The sequence below is a fragment of the Penicillium alfredii genome (assembly GCF_028826965.1).
Source record: "Penicillium alfredii strain IBT 34128 chromosome Unknown utg000009l_segment0_segment0, whole genome shotgun sequence".
NCBI classification, from domain to species: Eukaryota; Fungi; Ascomycota; class Eurotiomycetes; order Eurotiales; family Aspergillaceae; genus Penicillium; species Penicillium alfredii.
In genome coordinates this window covers 3,106,408-3,124,834 of record NW_026622706.1, presented here as the reverse complement: position 1 = coordinate 3,124,834, position 18,427 = coordinate 3,106,408, and the positions used below count along the sequence as shown (strand labels likewise).

The window sequence follows — 18,427 nt, the reverse complement described above, 5'->3', positions numbered from 1 at the left end:
CCATGAGTAACAGGCTTATGGTGCCAGCGGAGGCTGGTAATTCAGAGGTCGTCTGTCCACAGGTCAGCAGAGTCGACCCAGTATGTTAGGGATACGAACTTGAACAGTAAAATATGAGGCTCCGGCTCATGCACCTCGTAATGCTCCCACCCCAAGCTCTGCCCACGAGTATTAGCTTTTTGGTGCCGCTCATTGGTATAACCTCAACAGACCTGTGTGATGCCCAATGCGCGCCATTCCTCCTCCCAGAGCAGTTTCAATGTCCCCTTCGCGCTGTCAAAATAATCCGCAGGAATTTTCTTGAGCATGTTCTTCGGAAGTTGTACATGGCGATATTCGAATTTGTCGTCAGAGTACCTGCGTCGAGTCAGCATTGATCTGGTGACAAGGGATACCATCCTCTACCGTGCTGAATAATGAATCGAGTCGATAAATTCGTCAAGTCGCTCACGCTCCGACTCCAACAGGAGACGTGGTTTCTTATTCCTTCGGCTGGGATCGATATCCATTGGAAGGAAGTTGGAAGAACGCTGGGATCTAGAAGGTACCTTTCCCCGGTAGCTAGTCAACAATGGCCCACTTGATAGATCTCGAGACCATCTCGGACACAGAATGGGGTAACATAAAGTCATAACTCACCGTGTGGGAGGGGCCTTCGCAGGAAGCAATAGTTTGGAGTCCGCTCACTCGGCTTTTCAAACCTCGGGGTTGGGTCAAAGAGACAAAGATATGCAAGGTAGTGGAGGTTGAGATTTGTGTTTAAGCCAGACTTGTTAAAGCAAGTGCCTCAACAAGGTGGAGTGCAGAAAGTGACAGTGTGTTTTGGAGAGTTGTTTGGCGCGACGAAAATAGTGGAGGGGAACTGGTGCCTGGATGCCTTGTGGACATGGCTTTAACAATACAGTATTGTAGTTTACCGCTAGTACCTGGTAACTTTGGCCAAAGGCTGAGGAAGCAAAAAGATTACCAACCAAATACCACTTACCTAAGGCGGTGGTCTGCCCGGCTCCACTCTGACCGCATGAGGCGCGTCTCTGAACTCGGCCAGCAGTTAAGCTCTCCCTTCTCTGCCTCGTGTCCTGCGCCCTGGTTCCTTTCATCCCTGTTTTTACCTGCGCTATCTACTGTGACCTGATTCTACAGGACCTGTGGCTTTGCTTGTTTTTAGATCTTCAACGCAACTCGACTCGCGACAACCCAACACCTCGACACTCGTACGAAGTAATCCGTGATGAGCTCCAAACGGCGGGTGGCTGCTGCGGCGTCACCAGAGACGAGACTCCGAGGCCAGAAACGTCGCAAAGTCTCCGTAAGCCTCTGTCTTCTTTTTGTCTTAATCCACTTTGCGCCCTTATAATGGATCAACCCATGCGACGCGACCAAAGGCACATTGGCTGAACCAAGCGCCATCCAGTCGTTCGAGATCTCTCCCCCCTATTTCTTTGCTCTAGACCCAATTACTATCCTCTGAATTTAGAATGGACCGCTGACACCCCCTTGCGAACGGACAGGACGATGACCTCGTGGAACCGGAAGAGCCCAATCACGCGTCGTCAAACCCGCGCTCAGAGTCAGCGGAGCAAGCCGAAGCAGATGGAACCCCAGACTCTGAGGGTGAATTGAAAGCAGACTTTGAAGGGGACAGTCTCCAAACGGCACAGGACAAAATCATGTCGGAGTTGACCCGATTGAGAGATTCCGAGTGCGTGCTGGGACCCTGCTGTACCTGTGCTGATACTGACGCGCAACAGTGACCAGGAAGTCTCCTTTCCATTCATCGGCAAGCCAGACCGTAACCTCTACCGAGACTATTATGAAATCATCCAACATCCGGTGTCGCTTAGGAGCATCCAAAAGAAGGTTCGCGGTACAGATAGTCGCAAGAACTCCTCAAAAACAACCGCCTATCCCACATGGCAGTCCTTCGAAGAAGAAGTCAGTTACATATGGCGGAATGCTAGGGAGTACAATGAGGACGGCAGTGAGATTTCGAATCTTGCCGGTATTCTGGAGGTAGGTTTTAGCTTGATCATTTGTTTTCTCGGCTCTGCTGACAGAAAACCAGGATTATTTCAAAAGACGAGTTGCGGAAGCCAAGAAACTCGTTCCAGATCCCATCCAGGTAGATAAAGACCCCGAAATGCCTCGTATCAAATTGAAGATGGGCCCGAGGATGTCCGATACTCCTTCGAAGAACGGGCAGCAGTCCGGCGTGACAGTCGACAACGAATCTCTCGAACGACAGCAGGAACTGGTCAAGACCGGATCGACGAGTCAAGATGTCGAGGCACACCGAATGTCCCCTCGGACAAGGTCCCTTCGAAAGCCTCTTGCCAGTCCCAGGTCCAGCGCCGCTACTACCCCATCTGCCCCGGAACATTCACAGACTGTTCCCACCAGAGGTCGAGATTTGCTCGCCTCAAAGGGTGATACGTCCATGGCATCTTCTCAGTTTGCCGAGATTGGTCACTTGTACAATGCCCCCGGAATCTCCGGGGAGCCACCGGCAGATATCGCCGGACATTCGCTTTCGAGCGCCGGTGGACTAATTTCTCATGATGGTGAGAAGGCGCATATTCCACACCTAGTGAAGAGCCTTTGGCCGCTGCTGACCATTTATCCAGTTCCAGCTTCCTTGCATCCGCCTCCAAGTGTATCACCCATGGACTCGATTTTAAGGCGCCCGGGCCAAGGTGCGATTATCATCCACCACTCCTTTGCATGAGCGAATTCAGCTAATGGTATTTCAGATGCAAGTTCTGCCTTAATCCGCAATGTTCAAATTCTCAGCCATTCATCGTTGTCTTTGCACCATGACTTTTGTTTAGATATACCCCCATCCTCGACGGTTTCCCAGCAAACGATCACGGTTAGCCTTCCGGCATCACATCACCTGCTCACGATTAGGCCTCATTTGGCGGCCGGTACTGCCCAGCAGCAGGTGAAGCTGGTCGCTTTTCTGGGCATGCAACGGCTCCATCCGTCTGGTGATACCACGACGCTCTCATATGATATTCAACTGCATCCTGGCACGATCAAGGTTGACCTGGAAGCTATTGTTGGGCCGGCCAGGGGAGTCCCAAAATCCGGGCCACCTGGTTCGGATGTCGACTATGAGCGTGTCAGCATCTTTTTCAACCTGCTGCGGTGACAAGACTAGAAGGCAACCCATTCCATTTCAATGAAATAGGTTCTGGAGAATGAAAGGCTATATTCTGGATGTAATGGTATCTGTCAAAACAGTCTTGCAATCTTTTTGCCCAGCGATCATGATAAGATGTTTCAAATGTTTACATGGAGGTGTGGAGCGGTGGAGAAGAAAACTCTCGGAGCTAGTCCTGATCGGGTCCTCCACGTGATTGACCGCTTCCGAAAAATTTTCTGCCTATCACAGTGTGGCATCGCCATTTATAAAAAAAAACTCGATTCCTCTTTACCCCCCTCATCTTCCCTCTTTTACCCCCTCCATCTTTCCCTCCCCCCTATCCCACCACTCAATTTCACAATGGCGGATCTTCCGGTCTTCGACGGGGCCATTGGCATTGACCTTGGTTAGATTGCCTCGCAAAAGAAAAAGAATCGTTCCATTGTGTGCCACCGCTGACTCGCTTCTCTCAGGCACCACCTACTCCTGCGTTGCCAACTACGAAGGCACCAATGTTGAGATCAGTATGCTCGTCCTTGAATCTCGTTTTGTCGTCTCAAACTGACCGCTCGATCAGTTGCCAATGACCAGGGTAGCTACACCACCCCCTCCTTCGTCTCCTTCACCGACAAGGAGCGCTTGATTGGTGAGGCCGCAAAGAACCAGGCCGCCATGAACCCGAAGAACACCGTCTTCGACATCAAGTGAGTCTCATACCTCGAAGCAATTTGGAAATTGATCTCCCCCTCTTTATCTCTCGGGGAGGGGGTTGTCTGTGCTTTTCCAACTAGCATGGTTCTGACGTGAGAAAAGGCGCCTGATCGGTCGCCGATTCGATGACCCCATTGTCAAGAAGGATGTTGAATCTTGGCCTTTCAAGGTCGTTGACCAGGGTGGAAGCCCCGCTGTGGAGGTCGAATATCTCGGAGAGAACAAGACTTTTACCCCCCAGGAAATCTCCTCCATGGTCCTCATGAAGGTAAACCCCCCACCATTTTTGCCCAACGGCATGCGCATTTTAAGATCGATATGCTAACTGCAATGACAGATGAAAGAAGTTGCCGAGACCAAGCTCGGCAAGAAGGTCGAGAAGGCTGTGATCACTGTCCCGGCTTACTTCAACGACAACCAGCGCCAGGCCACCAAGGATGCTGGTGCTATTTCCGGCCTGAACGTTCTCCGGATCATCAACGAGCCTACTGCGGCCGCTATTGCTTACGGCCTGGGCTCCGGAAAGTCCGACAAGGAGCGTAACGTGCTGATCTATGACTTGGGTGGTGGTACTTTCGATGTCTCCCTGCTGAACATTCAGGGTGGTGTCTTCACTGTCAAGGCTACTGCTGGTGACACCCACCTTGGTGGTCAGGACTTTGACACCAACCTGCTCGACTTCTTCAAGAAGGAGTTCCAGCGCAAGACTGGCAAGGATCTCTCAGGCGACTCGCGCGCCCTTCGTCGTCTCAGAACCGCTTGCGAGCGTGCTAAGCGTACTCTGTCCAACGCCACCCAGACTACCGTTGAGATTGATTCGCTCTTCGATGGCGAGGACTTCAACTCTTCGATCACCCGGGCTCGTTTCGAGGACCTCAACGCCAAGTCCTTCTCCGGCACCCTTGATCCCGTGCAGCAGGTCCTCAAGGACTCTGGCATCGAGAAGAGCAAGGTTGACGAGATCGTCCTTGTTGGTGGCTCGACCCGTATTCCTCGCATCCAGAAGCTCCTGAGTGACTTCTTCGATGGCAAGAAGCTGGAGAAGGTAAGACTCCCAATTCCCCCTTGCCCTACTCCAGTTGCTGATCCAATTTCCTATTTATAGAGCATCAACCCAGATGAAGCCGTTGCCTACGGTGCCGCCGTTCAGGCCGGTATTCTCTCGGGTAAGGCTACCTCGGCCGAGACCCAGGATCTGCTGCTGCTTGACGTTGTTCCCCTCTCTCTCGGTGTTGCCATGGAGGGTAACATCTTTGCCCCTGTTGTGGCCCGTGGCCAGACTGTTCCCACCATCAAGAAGCGCACCTTCACCACCGTGGTGGACAACCAGACTACCGTCCAGTTCCCCGTTTTCCAGGGTGAGCGTACCAACTGTGCTGACAACACTTCCCTTGGCGAGTTCACTCTGGCTCCCATTCCTCCTATGCGGGCTGGTGAGGCTGCCCTCGAGTGTGTTTTCGAGGTCGACGTCAACGGTATCCTGAAGGTCACCGCCACCGAGAAGTCCTCCGGCCGCACTGCCAACATCACTATCTCGAACGCGGTTGGCAAGCTGTCAAGCACTGAGATCGACCAGATGATCGATGGTAGGTTTTCTTTTCTTTTCTTTTTCTTTCCCTTGCTCCTCAACTATAGCGTGTTGTACCTTGAGATCATCTGCTGACTGGTTTTCTAGACGCCGCCAAGTTCAAGTCCAGCGACGAGGCTTTCACCAAGCGCTTCGAGTCTCGCCAGCAGCTTGAGTCCTACATCTCCCGTGTTGAAGAGATTGTCTCTGACCCGGGCATGTCCATGAAGCTGAAGCGCGGCAACAAGGAGAAGATCGAATCAGCCCTCAGCGATGCCATGGCCCAACTGGAGGTCGAGGACTCCACCCCGGATGACCTCAAGAAGAAGGAGCTGGCTCTGAAGCGCCTGATAACCAAGGCCATGGCTACGCGGTAAATGCAGACCTGAGAAAAGCTGCACATAGATTCACGGCCAGCGATGTTCTTATTTCCGGAATTCTGCGCCATCTCAAACTTTTGGGCAGGGTTGGTCTCATGCTATTGTTTTCGAGGAAGCCAGGCAACTAGGGCGCAGTTCTTGTTTTTTTCTTTCCTTTTGTTTGAAAAAAAAGTATGAATCCTGTAGACGAAGATTGCCATTTGCAATTAATGACTTTGTGACGACTCTTTTCTTGTTCTTTTGGGGGGGGGAGGAGATGAGAATAGAATTGCTAGGCGGAGATGGACCTGGGCAGAGAAGGTAGATAGATCTCTCCCGACGCAACCCAACCAAACACAACCCACCAACCCACCCACGCCCTGCCCACCATGCAACGCCTCGCAGTTCGTCCACTTCTTGCCGTCACCCATCGCCTTACACGCCCACCTCTCTTCAATCCCCAGCCGACCTCCCTCCGCTTTCCAGAACCATTCACTTTTTCTCCTGCCGTTGGGCGTAGCTTCGCCAATTCTCCGACCCTGTACAAGAAGAAGGACAAAGCAAAGAAAAACAATGTCCCCGAGGCGGACTCTAGCGCCGGTGCGGCTTCTGAGGATCCTTTCGATCTCTCCCAACTGCAAAATGGCATTTCCACAGCCGTTGCTAGGTTGAAGGATGATCTTTCCAAGCTTCGCGCCGGAGGGCGGTTCAATACCGCGACCCTTGAAACCCTGAAGGTTCAGTTGAGCAAGGATGGCAAGGATACTGCGAGGCTAGGGGATTTGGCTCAGGTGGTGCCCAAGGGAGGACGGATGGTTTCCATCCTGGTGGCCGAAGAGGTGAGTGCGTGCTTGAAGTCTTGCATCTCGCTGGCCATATTATTTTCCTCTCTTTTCCTCTCTTTTCCTCTCTTTTCCTCTCTTTTCCTCTCTTTTCCTCTCTTTTCCTCTCTTTTCCTCTCTTTTCCTCTCTTTTCCTCTCTTTTCCTCTCTTTTCCTCTCTTTCTCTCTCTTTTTTTTTTCTTCCATTTCCCTTCTCTTGACCATAGCACGATCATGCCTACCTCTACCTCCCCTCGAGTTCTGACCAATCGCTTTCCAGCACATCAAACCAGTCACCTCGGCCATCGTTTCATCCAATCTGTCCCTGACTCCGCAGACTGACTCCCACAACGCTCTCCAACTCAACATCCCCATTCCTCCGCCCACCAAAGAATCTCGAGATCAAAATGTCAATGTGGCCAGACAGGCCTTGGACAGAGCCACTAGCACTCTTCGCGACACTCGAGGTGCTATGCATAAACGGCTCCAAGACATGCAGAAGAAGAAACTGGCCCGGCCGGACGACGTGCGCAAGGCCCATGACCAAATGGAAAAAGTCACTGACAAGGGCCAGAAAGAGCTGAAAGACCTGTTTGAGGCGGCAAAACGCACCTTGGAACAGGCATGAGAAGAAAGGGAAACAGGGGTCCATGTAATATAATCACATTGTAAATCTTAGGTACAGCAGAATCGGGAACATTCCGGGTAGGTGAAAGAATCCCACAGTTAACAAAACATATAGTACAGGCTTTTTCATTCAACACCGCGCACTTCGCTAGGAGCGCTTGGTGCTGGCAGCGACGAGAGACTCGACCTTGGCCATAAATTGGTGCGTCTTTCCAGCCATCTGGTAAGTCTGATTGTGCCCGAGGTTTCTCGTCACGTCACCCAAAACACCGGGCTGGTTCTTTTCAACCTTCGTGTGGTATTTTCCTTGAGCAAATGTATTCACCAAGGCCTTCGTGTCCTCTGCATTAATGGGATTGAATTTGACCTCGTGAGGCTCCACGAGGTCCCCCTTTCGTTGGGACACCCGGTCCGCGCGTGCCTGAGCCAACCGCTTGACCTCCTCCAAAGCCTCTGATTTTTCTTTCTCGTCGAAGAAGAGCACCCTTTGGCCTTTCCAAACCCGTCTTCCGAATTCCTGGGGAGGAACATATCCATTGGGAAACCGACCACTCATACTTAGAAGCTTTTCGAAGACAGTCACCGACCGCGCGTTTGCGTCAGTCGGGAGTGAGGGCCAGGTTTCTTTCAGTGTGGAAAAGTCAATTTCCTGAGGGTCATAGCGGACAGGGTTCGGGCGGGCTTTCATGGCTTGCTCTCGTTTGAACTCGTCTATTGCCTCGTCTGACAATTCTTCACCGTGGGCTTCATCCTGCTTCTCATCACGCTTGGACTGAAATGGTTTCTTCTTTCGGCCTGCTTTTGAGGCTGCAGACTTGGAGTTGCGGCCCGGACCCTGGTTACCACTTCGAATGTTGCGCAGTCTTGGGCTTCGTATGATCTTGGCGGGCTCGCCGCCAGCTCGTGGGGCGGCAAATGATCTCGCGTCAATCATTCGAATAGGGGGCTGATTTGATCCATTTTGGCCTGTCCAACATGCAGGGTCAGCAGACAGTAACATCAATGACTGGTGACTTTCTCTTATTTCCTTCTTTCACCGTGCACAAACCACTTTATCCTTTCCATTTTTATTCATGGACCAAGCTTCTGTTTGTTGGGAGGGGAGGAGGGTTTGACGTACCAGAGGGTTGGTTTTGACCATCTGCAGCGGCTGCTCGGGTATTAGAGAATTGGCAAACTGGAACAGAGAATCCAAGTCTAGCACGGTCACAGTGCAGAGAGATCTGCCTGAGCTGCGCGCGAATCATCGTTCAGGACTGGTGTGGGAGGATGAGAAAACTTGGGTTGGCGCAGGACGACAGGGAAGACGATACTGGTGGTCACGTGACTAACAAGGCCCTTGTCCCATCCCTACCAGCTCTTCCACTCTCCCTCCCCCCGTTTCCTCCATCCTCCGATCCGTCTGTCCGTCATGCTGCGCAGGAAACCCACAGCTATTGCAATCACCTCAGAAGATATTGCCGCTTTTGAAGAAGCCAGGCTTCGCAAGCTAGCCGAGGAGAACAAGCACCCAGAACATACCAAAGGAAGCTCCACTGTCAATCTCGACCCGAGTGATGAGCTGAAGCCGCTCCCTGGGGACAAGGCGAGGATTGTTCGGTCGCGTGAGGAGCGCATTGGCATTGCTCGGCGTGGGTGAAGTACTACTGGGCCATTTATTCTACGGGTGCGGAATTGGGTGCACCCACCATCCATGATCTATGATGCTTCATACAAACTCCATGCGCTCCGAATCCGGTCTTACTTTTTCACCGAGTCTGTGTCGCCCTACTCCAAAGAAAAAAAAATCGTGCTTGACTCATACTTCCAACCTTTTTTTTTTTACCAATCTCTTTCTGGAGCTCGAGTGTGTCTATGACGCTGGTGTTTAGCCTAAGTCGTCCAAGATCTTTCAGAGCTGGCCTATCCATTGCCACGATCTATTCATCATGTTCAGAAATCTATTGATACATACCCATTGGGGCAATTGGACAAGTGTTTGATAAACAGCAGCCAGATTCCGTCTCCTCCAATACGCCATTGGGAATGGGAGATAGTGCACAGGATTCATGAATGTGATCGTCATATCAGCCGCTGTCCTCATGACTTTGGACTTGAGTAGCTTCTGACCATATCCTGGGGGACAGTGGCCTCCGACTTCAGAAATCAAATAAAATGAAGTTGATTGCACCGGAAAGAGGGTATCAAGAGCGTAAATCCAGAGTGTCTCTCCTTTCTAGGAGAAAGACCCCTCATCCACGTTGTCGTTTGGCCATGTTGTCGGAGCCCAAATCAACCGAGTAATTCCATCGCCGCTTCAAGCCCTGTGGATCATACACGCTAGCAACGCTTTGTTGCCAGTCCCGTGCCGTAATGACCACTGGAGGCGTGTGAAATTGCGGCGGAGAGAGGGATTGGGCCGGAACCGATGTCACCTTCGCGGGGGACTCATATTGGATAGGGTATTGGTGATTCACCAGGTTCGGCATGCCTGGTGTGGAATTGCTGATAGGCATCGGTGGAGAGTTAGTGCTGACGGTAGAGGGATTAACGGAGAAAGCCATGTCCCATTGACTAGAAAAAGACACGATCAGCAAAATATCACGCAGCCAGGGCGATCATCTTCGACATACTTGATGATGCGAGTCGGATCCCAACTGCTCTCATCAACCAACGGGGCGTCCAGGGGGTGGGTGGTAGGAGGCTGATGGGGTACCATTCCTAGGGGTTGGAACTGAGAGGATGTATCCGACTTAGAGTCTTCAGCACCTGCGGAAATCGGAGGGGTGATTGGATGCGTGTTGAAACCCACTCTGGATTGGACATTGCTCGACATTTGATTCAGGTGTGGATGATAATGCGAGTCCATCGGAGGACTGGGCTGATAGGGTTCCGAGGGGCTTCCGTATGGGAAACTTGGCCTCAACTCGAACGGGTGGCTCGTGTCTGCCGAGAAGGCCAGCCGTAAGGAATCAATCTGTGCCTGAATCTCCGGCATGGGCCACGCAGACGAGCATCGCTCCAGGATCCGCATGTGGCGGGTGAAGTATTCACGGGCGTCAGAATTGAATTCTGGGTCGGGGGAGGTGATAGCCACCTGCAATGGTCAGCGTGTGTTGTAGGAGACAGGGATCGTGACCCGTTTGTGGCTTACCAGATGCAACATGGTGCAGGTGAGGATGCAGTAGATGGCGAAGTTGATCCCTCGTTGCATATACAGGAGACCGGAAAGCCCAAATCTATGCAAGATAGCCTCCTGCAACCGGCAAAGGTTTTTCGCGGAGGCGTAACTGAGCGACATATGAACTTTCCACTCCCCTCCGGCCGCAAAGGACCGAGAAGCCAGAAGCTGTGGGCGATGCAGTAGGATAATGGCGAGGTGGCAATGAGAATGCATGTTGCCCACAAAATGAGACGGAAGCCACGGGGGTGAGCCATCAGCCGGGTAAACGACTTGTAAATCCGGCGGAAGACTACGGAGCCATTCTGCGAAGAGTGGGTTGGTCTGCACGAAGCGGGCATCTGCTCCCCAGTCTTTTTGCTTCTTGACTTTGTGATAGATATCCGTGATGATGCGGATATGACGAGCGTTGCGAACAAAGTAGGCATATTGTCTTGAGCGATCGGCCTCATAATGGTCAAGACCCTGAACATCAAGTGTCGGACGCATGTCCACGGTGTCGAGATCAACCCCATAATCGGAGCGGCCTGGCTTGCATCAGTTCCTAATCTCAAGCGGTTATAAGATGCGTATAGCAGACAAAAACTCACCCTGGGGTGCTCCGATCATTACTTCAATGACCAAGAGAGCCTGCCACACTCGGGTGTGCACCAAGCATTCAACGGGATTCAAATCACAGCTTCTCTGCTCGGCATGGATACTGTAATGTTCATGAATGTCCAAGTCCTTGGCCATGGATACAATGGTCTTGACCGTCTGCCAGGACCGATAATAGTATCCTTTCTTGGGTAAGGACTCTCTGGCCTTCAGTAAAAGAAGTAGCGCTTGAATGGTGCTCAGGCGCGGTACATCCATGAAGCTAGTTTCGTGTCCTACAAAGAGGTCAATATAGATGAGGAGACCTCGACCATGATGTGGGTTGACTCACTGTTCGCCAGAGCAAGCCACTGGGCTCCCTCGGAAGGTTCATCAGATAATCGTCCCGCGCACGCAAAGAGAGCTTCAAGAAGAAGAGGGGAGATGGAACGGCGATCATGGTGCCATTGGTAATACAGATGGGCTCGGGGTATGACAGGTAGATAGGGGTGTATCTCATCAAAGTAAATCTTGAAATAAGTCATCACATCGTCGTCTTCGGGCATGAGTTCGGGAGGGATTCGGATCAGCGCGCCCGCCCCGGTACTCAGGGGCGGAAGCTTTTCCTCGATATCTTCTTGAACGGGAGCGTCGGCCTCAATACGATCTTTTCTTTGTCTCCTAATGTATGGAGCTTTGAGGAAATATTAGTTTAGGCCCTGTGTTGTTTGCAATTGGATTGGGTCGGTGTGCAGGTTCATACCAATGCCGGTCTCGTCAATTTTTAGCTCCCCAAGAACATCACTGAGGTCTTCGGCAGTAGACGGTTCACTGTCCACAAACGTGGCTCGTTCGGTTGTCTCAAGCGGCGGCGCTTGTGTTCCCGAAAAAATCGGTTGTTGAAAGGTTGGGTGGGACAGGTTCATTGGAGGCGGTCGCATATCAGGGTATATCCCCGGTTGACTTTGGGGCGCAGAGGCAAGTTGGGAGTACATTCCCATCCCATCATATGAGGGCATGGTTCCCAGTGTTGTCTGGGGGTTTTCATTGTAGGCCGGGGGTACTGGAAACGCATGAGAGCTCTCGGGGGCACTGGAGGGACCACCAGGATCTGGAGAGGGCTCAATGCCTTGACCCTCAGGGATCAAGTCCCCATCTTGCCCTATCGTTGGAGGAACACAGACCAACTTGAGACGAGTGCATGCAGAACAAGGCCATGTATTTGTCGTGGCAGCATCGCATTTGATCTTTCTTTTTCGACAACCATTGCAGGCTCTCATTACTATATACAACACTCAGCATTTGACGGATGAACACTGGGGCATGTATAGAGGGGGAGAGAGAAAATAAATAAAACTCCACTTACCTTTCAGTCTTTTATGCCGATTATGTTCATCCACAAATACATAGTCTATGTCAGCCGTGTATTAGTAGACATTCCCCAAAAGTCCAAAGTTCAGGCCCGGATGAGTAACTCAGAGGGAACACTATTGGCCCAAGAGACATACTTTTCTGGCCTTCTCGCGGAGGCCCTGATGGGGGCGCAAATGAGTAGCCCTGCATGTCTCACGGCAATGACAAGTGCGCCAATCCAAATAGGCAGAAACCGGAAGTGAGGTTTGATCCACAAGGGCCAGCCTTGGGACAGAGTCGAGGAGATGGTTGAAGTCAAAAAAGGAGTAAATGAGAAAGAGGTCGCAAAAGAGGGGGGGGAAGTAGTGGCGGCTATATGCGCAGGTCGCTGTTGTGATTAAATCCTCGGGGATTAGACGTCTAGAGTCGGTAAAAGGTGCGGGAGGTCGAAGAAAGGCGATTAGAAACGGCCGGTCGAACCAGGCTTAAATTGCGACCGTATGCCGTTCAACGGCAACGTTCAATTATAAGACACCGATAGAATTTGCCTGGAGAAATTATCGATCCGTGTCGCAAACAGAACGGGACAACCAGTTGTTCCGTGCGGTCAAGATGCAGGGACCCTTAAAAGAACATAGATGCCAAGAATTCAAGGCGCACGAATTCGACTTCTGCGACTTGGGTATGCCGAGGCAGGAATCAATGGATCGAGCGCGCAATGTTGGGCAGCCACACGAGAAGCGACAAAGTGTTTTTGTTTTTTTGCCGTTCAGAACAGATGGTTCAGCACAGGTCGGGTACTAGATGGCGCCCCGATTAGTACAGCTCCGAATGCAGATGGAAGAGAGATGACAGCGCGCGGCATTACTGGCCGCCCATTGGGACATTGAATGCAATGTAGATGCAAGAGGCAAATGGGGAGTACTGGAGTGAAGTTACCGCAAGGCCAGGAAACTGGCATGCATTGCCAAAGACACCAAGGTTCCCAGGAGAATTGCGGATCTCGGCGGAGTCAATGGGGTTGGCATGCCAATTAAGAACAAGGCGGGAGAGGGTCAAGGATGTGGAGACGAGACCATGGAACACGTCAGGAGAATGGGTGTCGGAGAGACATAGAGAATGGCAAGTTGAAAAGAGCCAATTTCCGAGAGCAGGTTGGGGGAAGATTTATCAGAGAGAGAGAGGGGATCGGAAGCTGAAGAGGGGGTGGATTCCGGGCGATCTTTCGTACGTACCGTAAGTAGACTCGGAAAGTATGAGTTGTGGTGGGGATTGAGAGATATGATTATGTATTGAAATGTATTCTATATGTATATCCTGAGAATAATTATATGGGTAGATTACTCAGGATCTTGATTTCCCAATTATCCGGGCAGAAGCAAATATTACATGAAGAGAGAGGTTCATATCTCTAGATGCTTCCTACCAGGTGTATATAGTTATGTATATCCACGGAGGTATGTAGGCATCCTGTCGCAGTCGTGGGCTAAACGGGATCATCCTTTTTCTTTTCTTTTGTTTGTGCCCAACAAATAATTCAACTCTGCATGTTACCCCCTTTTTTTCTTTTCTTTTCTTCTTTTCTTCTCCACCTTCATCTCGCAAATGTTCTGCGTATTTACAAATATATCTACAAATCTATAATGAGAGAAAGTCGAGGGTGAAGACGGTCCTACAACATCTGTATTCCCTGGCCTCGATGGGCCCTGGTTTGAACTTAACAATTTCCCGGTAAAATGCACCGAGGCCAACGAGATATCCTGGGAGATGAGGGATCTAGGAGGACCAGGAGATTTTGGCTAAAAAGAAGAAGAAAAAAAAGAAGAAAAGAAACAGCAGTCGATCATCCCCAGATCTTCAGACATGATTGGCCATGGGAATTATGATCGACAACACAACTGGGCTGAAAGTAAAGCTGAGAAAGGGAGAGAGGGAGAAGGAGAGAGAGAAAGACAGGGCTTTTTTTTTTTTTTGGTTCTGCCGAGGACCCACGTGAACTTCGATAAGCTCCCCCCCCCATCGTCTATCTATCAGATTCCTTTCTCCCCAACCCCCCTGCCCACATCATGGAGATGCAGAATTCCAACCCCACGATCCTGAATGCTGCTGACCTCCCCACGAGATTGCGTCCCACGGCTCGCAAGCCGGACCATGTTGGGATCTTCGCCCTTCCCTCGCTCAGCCCCGATTTCCTGCCTGAAGCCTCTTCAGACTCGGAAGATGAGAACCTGCTCGAGGAACCGATTGATGAACAAGAGATTTATGGTATGTTGCGATCTATCATATCGCAGTTACATTCATAGATATCCGTGTCGTTCTTATCCTTGATCTCATCTCTGACCATGCAGATCTGATTGCCACCATCTCCGACCCCGAACACCCGATCTCGCTGGGCGAGTTGGCCGTGGTATCACTTCCGGACATCTCAATTAAGCCAACTCTACCCAATGTCCCTGATTCTCCTCTCAAAACTGTCACAGTTCTCATCACCCCGACCATCACCCACTGCAGTCTGGCTACTGTTATCGGCCTGGGCGTGCGAGTGCGGCTCGAGCAGTCCCTTCCCCCGCGATTCCGAGTGGACGTACGCATCAAGGAGGGAACACACAGCACGGGTGACGAAGTAAATAAGCAGCTTGCGGATAAAGAGAGGGTGGCAGCCGCCTTGGAGAATGGGGCGCTGATGGGGGTTGTTGCCAAGATGATAGAAACCTGCCGATGATTTGAGGTGGATATCTTCTGGTCTATATACAGATGAGCCTTGGGTTGTGTGTGCATTGGCAGCGACACAATTCTGAATTATGAACAGCCTACGACCTTGAATGTCAAATCATACATGACCCGTATGACTTGTAAGGAATGAGAACCTTGAAAATATTGCAACGGAGTTACTTTTTCTTCTTCAATTAAGAACTCCCTGATTTTGAACAAGTCCAGCCCAACCTTGTTTTACCGTCATTATGAATCCAAAACGCCGCTCTCCTTGAGACCCTTCCACAGCTCCGGCTCCAGGAACTTGCTCACCGTAACGTCTTCCGCGAGACCCTTCCGTCGCCTCGTTTTCAAGACAAAGTCTCGCGCGGTAGCCATGGCGGGCGCCATTTCCAGGGGTTTCAGTTTAACATCTCGGTCGAGAGGGTCGCCAGGGACCACGCTCCACTTGTCAAAAGCAAGATTGACCATGGCTTGACCTTGGGTGTGGATCCGAAGATCAGTCTCAAAGCCGAAGGAGTCGATCACGGGAATTAAACCACGGACGGAATAGAGGGGTGTCCCTGCGATGGGCCCGTCGGACAGGACATGGCCCCGTCGGCGGGAGAGAACAGTGTAGACTGACGCAACCGCGTCTGCGGGGCCCGTCATCGTACAGGAATAGATCGGTTCCATGAGCCGGGGAGATGCCATGAGGAACGATGAGTACACAGCCCGGCGAGCGGTTGGGATGATTTGACCCCCGCCCCGGTAGATCGCTTGGTCGGCCAGAGACACGTCGGTGAGCCGGAACTTGGTGTTTCGAATTGCTTTAAAAAAAGGTAGTCAGTATCAATTCACGGTTAAGGCCTGGGTGGGCGTGTGCACCGGTCGGCCAAGGGGGCCATTCACTTACGTTCTTCACAAAGAGGACCTTCCCTCGTGCCCCAACTGAACCCCTGGGTGATCGAGTCCCTTGCGGTACTGAGAAGCTTCTTGTCTACCTGTGATGGCAAAGTGTCATCCTGAAGGATATTCGGGCCCATCTCATCGGGTCCAAATGCCCAGATGCTTCGGGCCGCCAGCTTGTCCCAGTCATAATAATCTTCAAAGTACCGGGCCACTTTCCGGATGGGATCCTTGATGCTGACTTTGCCGCCCTCGATGTCCTCTGCAATTCCGTCATCCAGCGGCTCGGCAATCATGGTGACCTTGTTCTTTTTGTTGGGCGTGATGGAGTAGCACATGATAGCCGAGGTTTCGACCACGGTCTCGCAAAAACGCGTGACGGGGTCCGAGACCTTGATTTCCATTTCAGAGTAGAGCTTGCGAAGATCATGGAGCACGCAGTCCATGTAGAGCTCTCCGGTCCCCAAAACCACATGCTCCCCCGACTCCTCGACCTTGGTGGAAATGAGAGGATAGCTCTTGTTGATCTTGCGGAGCCCGTCTAGCATTTTGGGCAATTCCGATGGATTGACCGGCTCAACTGCAACCTTGAACACGGATTCGGTCATATGTCGAATGGGTCGGAAGATATGCGCCTCCTCGTCATCTTCCAGCCTGAGAGGCATGAGAGTAGCTGTTTTGACGATGGAATTGTCCACGCCACCCAAGAGAACCCAGTTTCCAGCGGGAATGCCGCTGGTAGAGATATTATAACCTGTCTCCGCAATCCACGTGTCTGAAATAGTGGCGACAACCATGTCCTCTTCGTCCTCTGGGGTATATCCCTCCCCTAGCACACGGACTTGCTGACCAGGCCGAGCCGTCCCGCTCATGATCCGACCAAAAGAGTAGAAGCTCGCCGCGTCGGTGCTGCTGTAGAGTTTGGTGACATGGACAACAAGGGGGCCATCCTGATCGCAGGTTGTCATGGATGCCGCGACCTTGGTATCCAATGGACCGGTGTAATACCGCTCTAACGCTCTTTGAGAACCCTCCACCGGCGAAGGGACGTGCTGCACAACCATATCCACGAACCCAGTGGCAGGACCAAAGAATTGTTCACAAACCAGGTTCAGCAATTCCTTTGCATCCGACTTCAGCTGAGACGGCTTGAGCGTGACGCCCACGCTTGCTAGGGTCTCCTTGAGATCTTCGGGGCTTTCGCTGATGGTGTGGGAGTAAAGCTTGTAGATCGGCTCTAGGACAAACTTCACGAATGCCCGTTTAGAACTCTCCTCCACTCCCTTGCGAGTGAATTTTCGGCTCCTCGGGTTGTAGAAGATATCTCCCCATAAGCGCGCGGCAAACTCAGTCGAGTCCAATCGCGGGTAGGTGTCCGCATACATCCGGGCGAAGGACTGCAAAGTAAAGCACCAGTTCATCGAGCTGGAAGCAAAGGCGATATTGCCCTTTTCGGGACTCAGGCGCCGTCGCTCCCCTTGCCCCGGAACAACATTCTCAATCACAGTGTTGATTTCTTCAATCACATGCTTCAGCTTGAAGTAGGCATCGTTTGGTGGCAGCTTCAGCTCGAGAATGAGGCGATCCATCTTGTTAACGACCAATGTCAAGGGAATGTCCTCCAAGACAGCGTGCTTGATGATCTGTTCAGTATTGGCCTGGACTCCCTCCACGACGTCTACAACGAGCACGACGCCATCAGCTAGGCGGATGGACGTGGCCACTTCATCGACAAAGTTCACATGCCCGGGGGTGTCAAGGATGTTCAGAAGATGAGATTTTCCCTTGGTCCCTTGTAGAACCAGACTCATCGGCGCCGACTTGATCGAGAGGCCTCGTTCTCTCTCCAGGAAATGGACGTCGGTGTACCGAAGCTGCTCTTCGCGTCGCCGGCCGGTGCGTCTCTCTAGTCGTTCAGTAAGGTCATGTGTCTCTTTCACCAACATATCCATCAAGGCTGTCTTCCCATGGTGCAAATGGCCCACGACCGCGATATTTCTAATTTGCTCGGGAAAGTTGAGGAGATCGGTCATGAATTCCCGCGAGAAATGAACGGGTGGAAGCTCTGTCTCTGCGATCGCGAATTTTTTTTGCTGGACGGGGGCAATGATCGGTTCTGACAGAGGCTGCGCATCCTCCTCTTGGACCAGGGTCTCGACGTCGGCACCGTATACTTGTTGCGCGCTGGGATAATACTGCTTGTCTTCATGCAGGACGACAGCATTCGAAGGGCCCTCTGCAAGAGACGCGGATGAGAACGAGATCGAGGATGTGGAAAGCGCGCAAAAGACCTACCATCGACCTCCATTAACTGGTCATTGGCCTCATCGTCCTCATCGTCAAAGGCCTCGTCGAATTTGAAGGCCTGCGGTTGGACGTCTTCATGTTGCTCCTCGTCCGATTCGGCTTCGCCGATGTAATTACCAAACCTAGCTCGAGTTAGTCAAGGATCGCGTCAAAAACCAAAGGCCTGCGTACTCGTCATAAAGATCGTCCATGATGAGGGGG

At 51.7% G+C, this 18,427-nt stretch overlaps 9 protein-coding genes across 9 annotated transcripts; 5 read left to right on the top strand and 4 right to left on the bottom strand.

Moving 5' to 3' along the window:
* Positions 1 to 41: 41 nt before the first annotated feature.
* On the bottom strand, positions 42 to 509 carry NUU61_007099 (cyclin-dependent protein kinase regulatory subunit CKS1; the record flags this gene model as incomplete). The annotated part of the gene is made up of 3 exons (XM_056657624.1): positions 42 to 158; positions 213 to 357; positions 406 to 509. The coding sequence occupies 3 exons, from the start codon at positions 507 to 509 to the stop codon at positions 42 to 44; spliced, it is 366 nt and encodes a 121-aa protein (XP_056510424.1).
* Positions 510 to 1,231: 722 nt separating this feature from the next.
* Positions 1,232 to 3,151, top strand: NUU61_007098 (bromodomain-containing protein; the record flags this gene model as incomplete). Its single annotated transcript, XM_056657623.1, has 6 exons — positions 1,232 to 1,309; positions 1,512 to 1,702; positions 1,752 to 2,013; positions 2,066 to 2,561; positions 2,625 to 2,693; positions 2,751 to 3,151. 6 exons carry the CDS (start codon positions 1,232 to 1,234, stop codon positions 3,149 to 3,151), a joined length of 1,497 nt encoding a protein of 498 aa, XP_056510423.1.
* Positions 3,152 to 3,505: 354 nt separating this feature from the next.
* On the top strand, positions 3,506 to 5,800 carry hscA (putative Hsp70 chaperone (HscA); the record flags this gene model as incomplete). The annotated part of the gene is made up of 7 exons (XM_056657622.1): positions 3,506 to 3,551; positions 3,619 to 3,669; positions 3,723 to 3,849; positions 3,959 to 4,124; positions 4,194 to 4,901; positions 4,962 to 5,442; positions 5,532 to 5,800. The coding sequence occupies 7 exons, from the start codon at positions 3,506 to 3,508 to the stop codon at positions 5,798 to 5,800; spliced, it is 1,848 nt and encodes a 615-aa protein (XP_056510422.1).
* Positions 5,801 to 6,171: 371 nt separating this feature from the next.
* Positions 6,172 to 7,231, top strand: NUU61_007096 (ribosome-recycling factor; the record flags this gene model as incomplete). Its single annotated transcript, XM_056657621.1, has 2 exons — positions 6,172 to 6,621; positions 6,884 to 7,231. 2 exons carry the CDS (start codon positions 6,172 to 6,174, stop codon positions 7,229 to 7,231), a joined length of 798 nt encoding a protein of 265 aa, XP_056510421.1.
* A 147-nt stretch (positions 7,232 to 7,378) lies between these two features.
* On the bottom strand, positions 7,379 to 8,164 carry NUU61_007095 (uncharacterized protein; the record flags this gene model as incomplete). The annotated part of the gene is made up of 1 exon (XM_056657620.1): positions 7,379 to 8,164. The coding sequence occupies one exon, from the start codon at positions 8,162 to 8,164 to the stop codon at positions 7,379 to 7,381; it is 786 nt and encodes a 261-aa protein (XP_056510420.1).
* A 477-nt stretch (positions 8,165 to 8,641) lies between these two features.
* NUU61_007094 (CDC26 family anaphase-promoting complex subunit) lies at positions 8,642 to 8,869 on the top strand (the record flags this gene model as incomplete). The annotated part of the gene is made up of 1 exon (XM_056657619.1): positions 8,642 to 8,869. One exon carries the CDS (start codon positions 8,642 to 8,644, stop codon positions 8,867 to 8,869), a length of 228 nt encoding a protein of 75 aa, XP_056510419.1.
* Positions 8,870 to 9,461: 592 nt separating this feature from the next.
* Positions 9,462 to 12,529, bottom strand: NUU61_007093 (fungal specific transcription factor domain-containing protein; the record flags this gene model as incomplete). Its single annotated transcript, XM_056657618.1, has 8 exons — positions 9,462 to 9,783; positions 9,843 to 10,306; positions 10,364 to 10,917; positions 10,981 to 11,262; positions 11,319 to 11,660; positions 11,730 to 12,128; positions 12,333 to 12,377; positions 12,475 to 12,529. 8 exons carry the CDS (start codon positions 12,527 to 12,529, stop codon positions 9,462 to 9,464), a joined length of 2,463 nt encoding a protein of 820 aa, XP_056510418.1.
* Positions 12,530 to 14,385: 1,856 nt separating this feature from the next.
* On the top strand, positions 14,386 to 15,041 carry NUU61_007092 (iron-sulfur cluster assembly protein CIA2; the record flags this gene model as incomplete). The annotated part of the gene is made up of 2 exons (XM_056657617.1): positions 14,386 to 14,584; positions 14,623 to 15,041. 2 exons carry the CDS (start codon positions 14,386 to 14,388, stop codon positions 15,039 to 15,041), a joined length of 618 nt encoding a protein of 205 aa, XP_056510417.1.
* Positions 15,042 to 15,277: 236 nt separating this feature from the next.
* Positions 15,278 to 18,417, bottom strand: NUU61_007091 (U5 snRNP component Snu114, putative; the record flags this gene model as incomplete). The annotated part of the gene is made up of 4 exons (XM_056657616.1): positions 15,278 to 15,840; positions 15,927 to 18,155; positions 18,215 to 18,348; positions 18,398 to 18,417. 4 exons carry the CDS (start codon positions 18,415 to 18,417, stop codon positions 15,278 to 15,280), a joined length of 2,946 nt encoding a protein of 981 aa, XP_056510416.1.
* Positions 18,418 to 18,427: the final 10 nt, after the last annotated feature.